This window comes from Myiozetetes cayanensis, unplaced genomic scaffold, assembly GCF_022539395.1.
Source record: "Myiozetetes cayanensis isolate MyiCay16 unplaced genomic scaffold, myiCay2020 scf14, whole genome shotgun sequence".
In the NCBI taxonomy this organism is placed as follows: domain Eukaryota; kingdom Metazoa; phylum Chordata; class Aves; order Passeriformes; family Tyrannidae; genus Myiozetetes; species Myiozetetes cayanensis.
In genome coordinates this window covers 5,998,770-6,012,234 of record NW_026087048.1, presented here as the reverse complement: position 1 = coordinate 6,012,234, position 13,465 = coordinate 5,998,770, and the positions used below count along the sequence as shown (strand labels likewise).

General features: G+C 38.8%; 1 protein-coding gene across 9 annotated transcripts in view; it reads right to left on the bottom strand.

Moving 5' to 3' along the window:
• Positions 1-13,465, bottom strand: part of THSD4 (thrombospondin type 1 domain containing 4) — a 414,123-nt gene that overhangs the window by 154,617 nt on the left and 246,041 nt on the right. For all 9 annotated transcript variants that reach the window (XR_007628159.1, XR_007628157.1, XR_007628158.1 and 6 more), the window contains 3 exons: positions 11,945-12,149; positions 10,573-10,746; positions 909-1,082 (listed from right to left, as the gene is read on the bottom strand). Coding sequence is in view for 5 of the 9 variants with exons in the window: in XM_050309833.1 (XP_050165790.1) it covers positions 909-1,082; positions 10,573-10,746; positions 11,945-12,149 (553 nt within the window). In the remaining 4 variants the exon portion in view is untranslated. The remainder of the gene's footprint in view (positions 1-908; positions 1,083-10,572; positions 10,747-11,944; positions 12,150-13,465) is intronic.

Below are 13,465 nucleotides of genomic sequence, written 5' to 3'. Positions count from 1 at the left end.
AACCTTGAGGTGCACCAAGAACCTTAAGATAAATGCACCCAAATAAATCCTACAGGCAGTACAGTAACTGCGCTTTCTTGAACACCAAACATCTCTGTGCTGCTCTCTTTTAATGGTTCCTCCAGAAGACAGCACATGAATATCCAGCCTCAGCTCTAGCAGAGCATCAGTGCTCCCTCCTGCTCTGGTCTACTGACTGTTTTCATTCCCGTATTTAGAAGCCAGGATTCAATGTTGTCAGACACTGCTTTCAGATCACACAGTAAAGCCTCTGTACCTTTGGTGTGCACTGAACAATTCAATCTTGTGCAAAAAAAGAAGGTGAATTAGCTTAAAAGGCCAGGGAAATTTGGATGCCCTTGCTGAACACTTCTCCAGGGGAAGCACAAATGGATCCAGAGCTACCATTCAATCTGCTGGAGTGGTCTAACTAACAAGCCTTGATTTCATCTGCCATTAGAACTGCAGATAAGTATTTTTGAAATCTGAATTTGTTATTCTCATACAAAAAAACCCATTATCACTTACACTTGAAAGCATTAGCATAGCAGTAGTTTTCTTTTTATTTTTCATCTACTGACCCAGTATATTTATAAAATGGAAGATAACACAGTGCTGCTTAGCATATTCAGGTGAACACTAAAGTAAGGAATTTGCATCTTTTAAAGTAGAGCCTTTGTACAGAGAATAACAAAATCTTATTTTCACCAAAATAAAAAAAAAAAAACAACAACAGGTGCTGAAAATTATTGAACATAACTCAGCAAAATACAGGAAAAATACCCAAATATTCCACAGAGATGTAGAAGTACCTTATGGCACACATCTTTATTGCACAAAAATACAAGTTTTAAATTAAAATATCAGTAGAAATCCAGCAGATATGTCAGACATAGCACTTGGCTTACCTGAGTCCAGCCCCCAGTGAACCACTCCACTTTGCCAGCACAGGGTCCATTATTACAGGGGGTTGTTTCCAAGGGTCTGTTGTTGCCACAGCCTTCCAGAGGCAAACTGCTGATGTGGTTTGTCATACAGACCACGGAGCGCGTGCGGATCCCGGCCCCACATTCTGCAGAGCACTGGGGGGTAAAACACACAACACGGTCACTGGTTTGCCCTCCACACTGCACAACAAAGTGAGGAGAAGCAATAGGCATGAAAGTAAATTAGTTTATGCAAAGTCACTTCTTTTTATTTGTCATTCAGCTGTAGGAAATTGTCTCAGAGTTTTATGCGTTTGAAAACACATGTAGTGCCTGTCTTTACAGTCAAAAATGAAAGGATTAGTTAAGAAAGAAATCTCTTTGTTGCTTTGTGTGAGCCTCAATGGAAACTTCACACACACCAATATGATGTTTTGGAAGCTTCATCTTTATTGGAAATTATACTTACTTTTATACAATTCAATAACTACCACATATTTGACTACTTAACTTGTCATTGGTCACACACACAAAACACACACTGTTCACACGATTAAGCTACATTATTATTGGCTAGCCAACATATCTTATTTTTCTAAATTCTTCTTCTAAATCTAACTATAACACTCTATTTACATGCCTCCTGGAAGGTCCAGCTCAACCTCACGCCTGCAGGTGTTTTTTTTCTCGTTTCTGCAGATGTCCAGTTCTTGTCATGTTCTCAAAACACTTAGTCCTTGAAACTCCTCAAATTCCCATCAGCTGGTCCACTCCTGCCTTAATCCAAAAGGTCTCTAATTCTCCTACATCTCTTGTTTTACAGCTTTGTAACAGCTTTCTCACTTTTCCTTCCTTCTTCCTGTCTGTAAATTCTTTAAGTTTTCATTTTATTAATCTTTTTGCATCCCAGTTAATAGCTCTGAGAACAGATAATTTCAATAAAGGGCTTTTCAGACAGCAGTCCTATTTCAGCCTTTGATTTGTTCTCTGAGTTTCTCCTCTGACCACCTCAAGCTGTCAGCCAGGTGGATCTCACACTGCTTGAAAGGGCAAGGAAGACTGAGGGCTGTGGCATTGGGAGTAAAATGACTGTACAGTACATCCTGGATGTTCCACAAGTTGACAAAATATGACAGCACAATAGAATAGAAAAATATAAATTCTTTTGACAGGTCGTTCCAAAAGATTCAGGTAAATCCTCAGCAATTAACTGTTAACTACCAGTAGTTTTTGTCCAACCTGTTTCGATTGTAAACTGTTAATTAGTCTTAGAAGAGGTGGCCATGGAAGCTTAGGTACATTAAATATTGCTTTTTAATGCTATGACATTCCAGTAACTAATATTTACCATTCTCAAAGTTTCACTGCTAAATTCTGACAGCACTTACTAAATAGTGATATGCAGAGTCTTATGTCACATATTCAGAGACAGTATGCATGCCATCCATAAATCATACAGGATATATTCCATTTTTGCCTTTAGAGTTTGCTCTTTCATCTACTGCAGCAGGAAAGTCTCTGATATTCCACTGTTCTAGGCAGCATCAAACTACTGACATTTAAAAACCAGAAATATGCCAAGGAAGTAAGAAATTCCTGTTTTTCTGTTGCTTAACTCTTTCTTACTCTTCCCTTTCATGTCTAGACCGTTAATATAAAGAAAAACCTATGTGTAGCTCACTAAAAGAGAGGTATATAACAGAATTTAAACACAGTAGTTATATTACACATGCAAAGAAAACCACAAGTAAATATGCAATATATGGCAGAAAAGGATGCATTTGATTGCTGTTTCAGATTTGATTTTTAACATACCACAAAATTAGGAAAAACTTCCACAATGAACACCACATTCCTTATGGATGGATATAACTCTGCATTGGAGCATTTTTTAAACTTTATTAAATAATGACAACTCAAAAAGCTGATAATCAGACACAAAGGCAACCACAGCTTGATTTGGCTGCCACTGGTAACAGTGTCAGGGTTCACTTCCAGTAGTTCAAGTATAGAACAGCAGATGCCATGACAGCACCACTATTATAACAAGGGGAACCAATACAGTCACTCATCCTCTCAAGATAGTAGAGTTGGCTGTAAATTGCTCTTTACTCACTGAGGAACACTGGCTAACTTGTGTGAAACATGTGGTCACGTTACATTTATTTCACAGACACAGAATCCAAAAATGTTTTTCCTATCAGCCAACTGATTCCTTTCACAAGATGTTCAAACAGAACAGCAAAGCTTTACTGATATGGAATGCCTACAAAACTAAAGAAATCATTCAACTCTTTAAAGCAAATTTTTTAACAAAGTACAATTTTGGAAAAAAATAGAAATTCAGGTTTCTGCCTCCATCTGCAACATCAAGTAATTGAGCTTTGTCTAAATGATGCCTATAAGTAACATACTGAACCTTTTTTATTGGTGATTCTGTGAAAATATTCCACTCTCACACAGATATGTAAAACAGACCTACCTCCTCAGCAAATCAGATTTCATGGCTAAGGAGGCCTTTTCAAAAGAAAGTGGCAAAATCTTGAAAATACAAGAATGATGTCAACGTGCCACTTTCCTGTTTATATAAACTGAGATTAAACTACATCCATTTCAAACAGTCCTCTCTCAGGTAACCTGGCTTTGCTGAGCCCCACAGGATGGCCACCACTCAAACTACTGTGCAGGAATTAATGTGGCTGTTCATGTTTCATCCTTGGTAAGTATATTCAATGATATTAGGCCCAGAGAACTAGATATATATTCTGTAAATACTTTTCTTATTTCTAACTGATTTTCATTTGACAATCTAATTTGCTTCTCTGCTTTGCAAACTAGAGCTGGGAACAAGTTTAGCCTATAAAGACATCCTGAAAATCTCCACAGTCTTACGTTTTAAGTGATTTTGTATGAACTAGACTTATATATCAAATAACAAAGGAAATATCAAGTGGGAAGGTTCTTCTCCCCTCTGCTGCAATATTGTACTACAGATTAACTACCCTCTAAGAATTTACAAAGCAAACTTCAACCTCGGTGTTTCATGTTATGTATTTGTTTTTTCACTTTTTTTTTTTTTTTCTTATTTTCAGTAAAAATCTTCTATGTGAAAGCCATGGATTTCCAAAGTGCAAGGCAGGGAGTAGGGAGAGCTTGGATAATGAATCCTTCCCCTTTGGTTTTCACAACTGACACACCCACTACTTTCAATTTGGTGCCATTGATTTGTTGCATTAATACACAACAACTTCCATAACTTAACATTGTGAAACATGAGAAACTTTCACAAGCTGCAATTTTATTCTGGTCCTATTATTAAAGATATTTTGTTTCACAGTCTTGTTTTCATTGGCACAAATTCCTCAGAAACCTCTGTCTGAGTTTTAAGAAGTCTGCCATTTTTCCTCTTTCTGAGGTCCTTCCCTCATGAGTTCAATTTCAGAAGCCTTCCACACCCATTAAAAACTAAAAATAAAACCTCCTCATTCAGGGCTCTGATAGTTGTCAGAAAACAACTGAACAGCAGTCCAGGAAAATAAGGCTAGTTCCTGCAAACCTGGAAAACTGCAAGTGGAAGCCTGGATTTTTGTCAGAGCTACAAGACATGGGTATAGCAAAAAATCCTCTGAAACAGTGCCAGTTGCCCATCACCAAAGTGTCAGCCCTACTCACTACCCTCAAATGGGGCAACAGACCACAGGAAAGTGGCAGCAGGAATCCTCCTGGACCTCGAGAGCCCTTTCACTCAGGTCTCAGCATCACTGCTGGCCTTAGTTAAATTTTTAAATAACTACCAATTGAGTTTGAGTAAAACTTGAGTTCCCATTTGTGTAGGTTTGCTGTGTACCACACTTTAACCTTCACCATCTTAATTATTTCCCACAAGCAGTAAAGACTTTTAGCAGTCATCCTCCTGATGTTACACTACTGCAAAAAATAAAAATGAAGATCTATGTTTCCAATACATTCATGAAACTCCTTAGCAATATTTGACCTACTCTGAGAAAACACATTTCAGAAGGGATTTTAGACAGATTATGTAACCTTTGTTTTCTGAATAATAAACTCAGAATTGTGATTCAGAAGCTCACTGCTGCCACAGTTCCAAGACTGGGACAGATTTTCAAATGATATAAAACCATTGAGAGCTGCTTTGATTTCTTAAGAAAAGAAAAGGAAAAAGGTGTGTTGTAGAAAGAAATATCCTCATGTATTGCCAAAGCATTTTCTGATACCTAGATTTAAACTGTTTCCCTTCAGAGTGCATCTATGCACACAGTAGGTGCTGGATCAGTCTCACACTTCCATGGCAGCCTTCCAAAGGAACAAACATTTTGAAATACAGTCTTAGTCTTTTAGCTGGATCATGATTGCTTTTACATGCACAGTTCCTTTCTTTGTATGCAGTAGGTTACACTGTTGGTACTTACTCAACACTGACGTTTTCAGGAGTAATTAACATGAGGGAACAGAGTTCTTCACTACTCTGGCTCATATAACAAATATGACTTGCCTTGAGAGCTGTAAGGACTTCTCAGGGCTTGAGTGCACCAAGGTGTCTTATGGCCCAGAGCAGCCTCTGCTGGGGCCTCCACCTACACCTTGCTCATAGTGCGGGGTCTCCACTTGACCTCGGCTCTGGTACATCAATCCTTGTCTGAGCTCCCTCAGAGATGTGTCTTTTCCCAGCCACAACCTGGGTTTCAGTGATCCCTCACCCTTGGACTCACTTCCCTTGATCAAGATCAACCTTGGCACTGCTCCATTCCCACAGACCTGCCCCAGGATCCCTGGGCTGTGTCTGACTGGTGACTGCCACTGCACTGACTTCCCAGTTTCACCTTGGCCCTGCCTCGACCCTGTGATCGTGCCTGATAACCCGGTTCCTGCTTTGGCCCTGCCTGCCACTCGTGAGCTTGTCCTGCCAACCTCTCCTGCCAACCTACCCGGGACACAGGGAAGGCTCATCCTGCCCTGCAGGCTTGATATGCTGATCTTCATGTGGAGCAGCTGAACTGTGACACAGTGAAATCAGCTCTAGGGAAGGAAACACAATCTCTGCAGGTCTTGGCCCCCCTTCAATCACAACTCTCCTGGTTGTGTTTCATTGAAAGTTATGAAGTGTGTTACATATTCATACATAAAGAATGCAAACCTTCTATTTCCTTCTGTTTTATCTTATTTTGATTTTATATTGAAAACAAACAAACAGTGGTAATAAAAAATAATGAACTCTTGCACAAGTTCCATGGTAATTTTTCCTGTTTTTTTTTTTTTTTCTTTTTTTGCCTGTGGGATTCAGATTTTAAGTGAACTATCCAGAATTAAATAAAAAATAATGAAAGAAGAGGGTAAGCTACAGTATTCATTAGTGGTTCCACACCTGACTTTTCAGCAAACCCACTAGGCAATGTTTTAGAATTGTGAGTAATAAAGCACTGATTTTTATGAAGTTCTCTTTTCACTACAGTTCTCTTATGGTAGATTATTACAGAAGCATTGCTATTGCTCCTTTTAATGAAGAGTGAAATCCAGAGCATGTGTTTGGTTTGTTTTGATTATGTTCCCTGATGTGCAGAATTTTTTCTTTCTTCCCCAGATTTTATTTTGGCCCCAGAATCTCATTAACATCTAAGAATTGTCTGTATTTTGGCTTCTTTTCTAAGTAGGCTGTAAACATAAAATGAGAAACAAATGAACGGAGGAGATGGTAATGAGGAATAAACAAAAATGCGAGAGGGGAACACTCCAATTGGAAGTTGGAAGGAAACACTGGTGAGCCTCCCATTGCTGTTAATCAGGAGAATGCAGTTTCCCACTTCTGACCCACAGGAGAAGTAAACTTTCCAGCAATTAGAGCTGTCAAAGAATCAGTCATGTGAAATGTTTGCAAGAATCTCATCTGCCCCCATCAATCCCATTTGGTTGCTGAGTTCAGTAACGTTCACCAGATTTACTCTACTGATTAATGGATGCTGGTTGGTGGAGCTGTGCTGTTTTAATGCAGTGTGACATCTTTAGCAGACAGGAAGCCGTCTTTCTAAAAATGCACATAAAAATATCACAAAAGTTTGTCCAGACTCTCTATAGGCAAAAGAGGTTAAAGATCATGTAGAAGTCAAAGCCACGAAACTTGAGTTAATTCTCTTATTTATACTCTAGGTAGAGCAATAAGTGTAAAGACAGGCACAGACAAGTAAGATTGGTCTCACTTTGCTACTACAGACTTTTAACCTGCAATCTTTCCCATTGAAATGAGTAAAAACTTCTATTTCTCTCAAGATTGAGCCTGGGGGATATCAGTAGATGGTCCCAAACAAATGACAGACAATACATTTTTCAGAAAAGAAGTGTTTGTTTCCTAAGGATAAATTGCTTTTCCTCCTTCCTTTACATGTTTCACCAGTGTGGCCACACGTCATAAGCTCTGCAGGTGAAAGTGTGTGTGTAACATACATACATACAATGGATTTTGATACCTCTTTATCAAAATAACACAGATGAAGAACTGTATTGTTTCAGGAACGTGGGGGGGTGTGTTTAATTACATATATAAAGAATCAATTGTGTGCAGAAACTGAACCCAAGAAGGTTGATGCCATGGGGGGAAAAAGGTGGCCATAAAATACATAAATACATTGTGGGAAAACAAGAGTGGAGAACATGGTAACAAGGCAGCCAAGTGTTACTTACAGAGTAAAGCCACAAAGAGACCACCCTGGGAAGGAAACACAACTTTTACACATAGATTTGTATGTGCTCTGCAGGGTTTTAAGTGCACGTATGTTATATTGCCAAAGCTACATTTAGGGAAATTTCATGATATAATCTTCCAATGCAGAATCACAGAAACTATAATGAAGATGTAGGCAACTAGCATGATTTTTTTGCATCAATTAAAACTTTGCAAGGTTTCAGTAAAATAAGAAAACCCCAAGTTTTTCCAGCATCCCTAAATTAGATCCCACTCCTATTTTAAACAACTTTAAAGAATACCTTTGTCAAATTCTCTGTAAATATGTACCACAGTTATCAAATCCTGAAATTTAACATCTGTTGGTAGTAAAGACAAGTGCAATTTTCATGTTACTGTGATTTTTCTTGATGTTTCACTAATTAACCAAGGCTATACTGTAATGCCCCATGTATCACATAAATCCTGACCTGGAGGTTTGATATATCCCTTGCAGAAAGAGAAAGTACGTGTTTAACTGATCTCTGACAGCCTTCTGGAAACCTCTGCTTGCTGCATGTGCAACAGTACACACCAAGTGTTTGCAAAGTGGGTTCAGGAAAGTACAGACCAGGCCTCCTCTTATGGCTGCAACCAAGTTTGAACTCAACCATTTCAAAGCTCTAACGTTCTCAAAAGTTAGGATAAGTTCTTTTACCTCTTATTTCCAGCCACGGCTGAAATATCAAAATACAATGGGAAAGACTGTTCTGTGGTATTTCCAGCTGGGACTTGAAGTAGGCATGTAATAAATCTCACAAAGAAGGTCTGTTCTTGTGAGATTTCCACCACAGTTTGCAGACTCAAGAGGCTTGAACAAGCTTTTTTAAAGCATTTGAACTTTTGGCTGCTTATCTGAACCATTTGTGGCTACCCATCACTGTTCTGTGCTTATTGCTGGAGTGTGGCTTGGCTTAAAGTACTTTGTAAAGAATTGTTTGGGGAAATTACACATGCAAAGTCCAAACACCTGGGAATGCCCCTTTCCATTCCATGACAGAATTCTCCTCTTGTCTTTCAACAGAACCACTCTCCTCCTCTACAAAGAAAGAGAGACTTCTGATCCTAAAAAACAGCCCTTTCACGGCACAGTAAGAAAGATAATGGCAAAGGTCTGACTTTGCAAAGCTGTTGACTCCTTCATTCCACTGACTTTCACTGGAATCACTGCCACTGGGTGACTCTGAACATCCCAGTTATGAGGTACGTGTGAAGCTTAGAAGATTCTGCATATCCCAGCTCAAATCTACCTTTTTTTCCTGAAATAAGCTGTTCCTTACATCTTCCTTGTGAATCCAAACCCACTGCTGGCAGAAGTGGTGGTGAATAATGCCAACTACAGTAGCAAGCATTTGGAAGAAATGAATCCATACACTTATATAAACTGAGAAGGTAAAACTCATTCTTTGCTCTCTGGCCCTAAAATGTTTGTGGTAAGAAAACAACTCCCAACATTTTCCACATTACCTGCTTCACTTCTATGTCTCATTCAACACATATAAATAAGCATAATAACATTCTACAGTTATGACCTTCAGGTCAAAATCTGCTTTTAATTCTGCAGAGGGCAAAATATCAGTGTAGAAAAATGAAGAAAATGGTGCTAGAACCTTCACTGTACTTTGTGTGGTGGAACCATTAGCTGACAGCAGCTGGGCCAGCTTTTTCAAGAAAGATGTCTTTGAGGATAGAATGCATTTTTCTCTCTTACTTGTAAAATAAGTACTTGGAAAGTACTTCACTTGGAAAAAAAAGGCACTGCCATTTCCCCTACAGAAAAATCTTTGCCCTTTGCACTAATATACCTATACTTCACCTGGTAACCTTCTGTCCATACTGTGCTAGAGAATATACTGAAAAAAAAGTGTTAACAGCACAGATTTATTAGTCTATATTTTTGTTTTCTTTAGAAAATCTATTTGAGTTGTCTCGAGGCTGAAAATTTTGCAGGTCTTTAATTGTAACAAGAGTCTGTCAGCCTTTTTAATTATGTGATTTAATTATCAGCTACCTGTCCTACTTGTGAAGTTCCCATTCCATCTCTGCATCTAAACCACGTGCAAAATCATCCGAGGGTCCAAGTTAATGGTCAGCCCATGAGCCTGACATTCCCAGCTTTCAGAGATACTACCACAAAATGATCTAAACAACAAAATATTTAAGTTATTAATGTAATCTGATAGCTTCAATGATAAATTGCAATATTTCTATGTCAAGAAAAAGTGAGATGCAACCAGAATTTTAGAGACTGAAGGCTCAACTTCTCTGCAGATGAAATTGGCAGGCAAGCACCCACAAGAGAGACCAAAATTCCAGGCTTTTCTTGGACCATGTTTATAAGCCTTTTAATGAAAGAATATAAACATCACCACTGAACAACAATGCTGAGCCCAACCACAAAACAAGGTAAATCTCCACTGCTTTTGTTGCTTTCATGCAGAGACTCATTGCAATAAAGAACCCCCCATGTCGACAAAGTACAAGAGCCTGAATCAAGCTTGCCTGAGTTTAGGAAGTCGTTCTCCTCTTTTCACAGCTACAAGGTAATTGTTTTATGGCTTGAACTTAAACCCAGACATCAGGCCTCAAATCTGCATCCCTTAAAAAAAACAGTGAATGAGTCTGAATTTTAAGAGTTTGAATCTTGAGCCTCAGGGCTAAGCAAGGCAGAATAATAAATCTCAGCACACTCGATATTTTGGGAAGTTCAGACTCAGAGCCAATCCCAAATCCAGATGTTTGGCCATATACCCACATGCCCTTTCTGTGCATTCCTGTATCTTAACACAAACTCAACATGCCCATGGGATTATTATGGTTTTGTTTGCTTTTGCCTGTTCAACCAATTGAGGATAAATATGGAAAATAAGATTACTCCTTATATGGCTGTATAGATATACATTTTTGCCTTACCCTGTCACTCCACTCTGTGAGGAACCAGCTCTTGGCACAGGGGCCCATGTCGCAGTTCTCAATGTCATTTGGCCGCAGCTTCATGTTACATTCCTCGTCATCAACAATGTCCCCAAGGTTGCTGACACACTTCACATCCCGAGTCCTCTGCCCCACTCCACAAGGCACTGAACACTGCAACAAAAGGGAGGTGCATCAGGACTGAGCAGTGGCTTGTCAGGGAGCTGGGAACATCCAGCTCATTCATTCCTGCTGAGACAGAAGCTATAGAACTATTCTAGATTGCCCGGAGCAGGGAATAAAAACACATCAGTAGTATTAAATCATATGCTCAGTCTGTAGTATTCAACAGTGTATCATGCTGATATGTTTGGAAAACATAAACCCCATCTTCAACAGGTCGTATTGCACTTATCAAAATGAACTGCTGACATTTAAGTAACAGGCTGACATACTCTGCATCATTTTGATCTTGACCAATAAGCAGATATGAAGCAAGCTAAATGCAAAGAAACACAACTTCTGAATCCCACTTCCAAGGAGAGGTCTTCTCCTCCAGTTTTCTTTTCTCCAGCCTTAGAGAACATTGACGGCTCTGCCTGATACCTGATATCTCTGGGTATCTGATGCCTGATGCACAGGCTGGGGGCAATAGGAGTAAGGAAGCACTCCAGTAGAGGAAAAAGTAGGTTTAGTTTGAGGGTTTAAGCCAGAATTTTTTGTGCTCTATCCACCTACATAATTCAGGAACTCTAAAAGCTTTTTGCTTTGTTTCATGGAATACTGAAAGATTTGTGTATCAGTTCTCTTAATACAGCAGGATATTTTGTCTTTCACACCATGGCCATGAAAGTAACTGAGATGGTTGGCAAGTTGACCAAATCTGTTGTAAGCAACACCGAAAAATTAAATCTCAGAACTGTACCATCCACGTTTATCTAAAAGTCTTGGCATGGCTTCAAATCAACTACAGTAACAGTGACTACTGCTTTTATCCTAAGTACATATGTGACAGTAAATAACTCCTGGAGCTAAGCTCTACATGCTATGAGAAAGAGCAATAGGTTTGCCACCACAGGCAAACCTCTCAGGACTCTCCTACTTACACAGTATGTAAAAAAAACATTGCTCAGAAAGCTTATCTGTACAGAAACATCTGCATGGTTTGTGTTTTTTCATCTTCTTTCTGGTTAGGAAACTTTAATGGTCATAGTGAAGTAGGGGTTTATTGAACTAAGATGTACTTATTTCCAAGGCTTTCCACATTCCCCTTCCTGTTTTAAACAGAATTCATGTTTGATTAGTGATACTTGGAAGAAAATTCTCTTTTTTTTCTGTGGTTTCACACCCTGACTTAGTCAATCACACTTACTGAGGTCCACTCTGTCCTGATCTGCCATTCACTGCAGATCTTCAGCTGGCAGGTGCTGGTGGTCTCAGGTTTCTCCAGGTGATGGCACCGGTACTGCTGGACCGTCAGGGTGCGGTTGGCATAGATTTGCCGGCACAAGATCTGGCGATGCTGCATCCCCAGGCCGCAGGTTTTGCTGCACTCAGACCACTCCCCTATGTCCCAGCTGAAGTGAAAAAAAAAAAAAAGGGGACATACTTTTTCAGCAAAGAATTCTCTAATACTTAATCTTAACAGAACTTGAATGACATGATTCTGATGCTAGCACAGAATCCTATGAAATAGCACTTAAAGCACTGCAAAACAATGTCTTATCAGGCAATATTATACACTTGTATACACAATCCACCTGTAGTGGTTGATATAATAAACATGGAGACAGATGATCCAATTTATGGTCTCAAGACATATTATAAACATTACTTAAGCCTCTAACAGCTGTTTGGTTTTTTAAAGATTTTACCTATAATGTATATTACTGCTCTAATGACACTTCCCAAAAGTTTAAGATGTACTGCATAAAGGTTTTCTGCAGCAAAGGCTCTAAAAAATGGCAGTAACACAAAAAGCATGTAATGCATCCAGGCATTGATTCATCAATGAACGAAATTTGAAATAGCAAATGATAAGTAATGAATAAATACAATTCATTTTAGAGACGAAAAAGATCCCTAGATATATTCCTCTCATTCCAAGATTTTGTTAAATTTATTTTGTCACCTTTTTTACAAATATGTAATTTTCCCCTTTCAGTTTTCATTTCAAGTATGAAGACAGATACAAATAAGGGAAGTATTGGAACTGTTCACGTATTTTATTTCAGAACTCTTGTGAAAAACAAGCAAAATATTTGTATTTAAATATTTATTTTTCTTTGTTTATATTCTTGATACTATCTTGAATAAATGTGAGTTGTTAGAAGGAAAAAGGTGAGGAAAATGCTTTCAGTGGGAGAAGACATCTCCATCTAAATGGCTTCAGAAATTCCTAAGCATCTAATACACACTAGGAAATTCCTTTCAGATATCTCTGACACTGTAACAGCACTTGCACCATTGGAAATCTCCATGGAATAAAGAATGGCCACTTGCTGCTCAGAAGAGAACTGAGGTGTGTAACCACCAGAGAGATGGAAAATTGACCTATGTCAACGTTGCTATAATGGCAACTATGTTTAACCCTTTTCTTGGTATACACCTGAATGAGTTGTCCTTTTGGGTGAGTGGTTATATTTTTATTTTTCATTTTTGAGTATTGAATACCTCTTGTTTAGCCAATTGCAAAGCACAGTGTCATTTCAGAAGGCAATCACAGCTGAGCTGGTTGTGTTGGTGTGCTGAAAAGAAGGATCACCACTTCACAATCCAGTCTTGGAGCTGAAGAACTACTCAATTCAAAGAGAGCGGGTATTTACCAGGGAGCTGATGTAATCACTGTCTCATCTTTAAATATGACACCATGGAATGAAAAGGTGGCCACTGC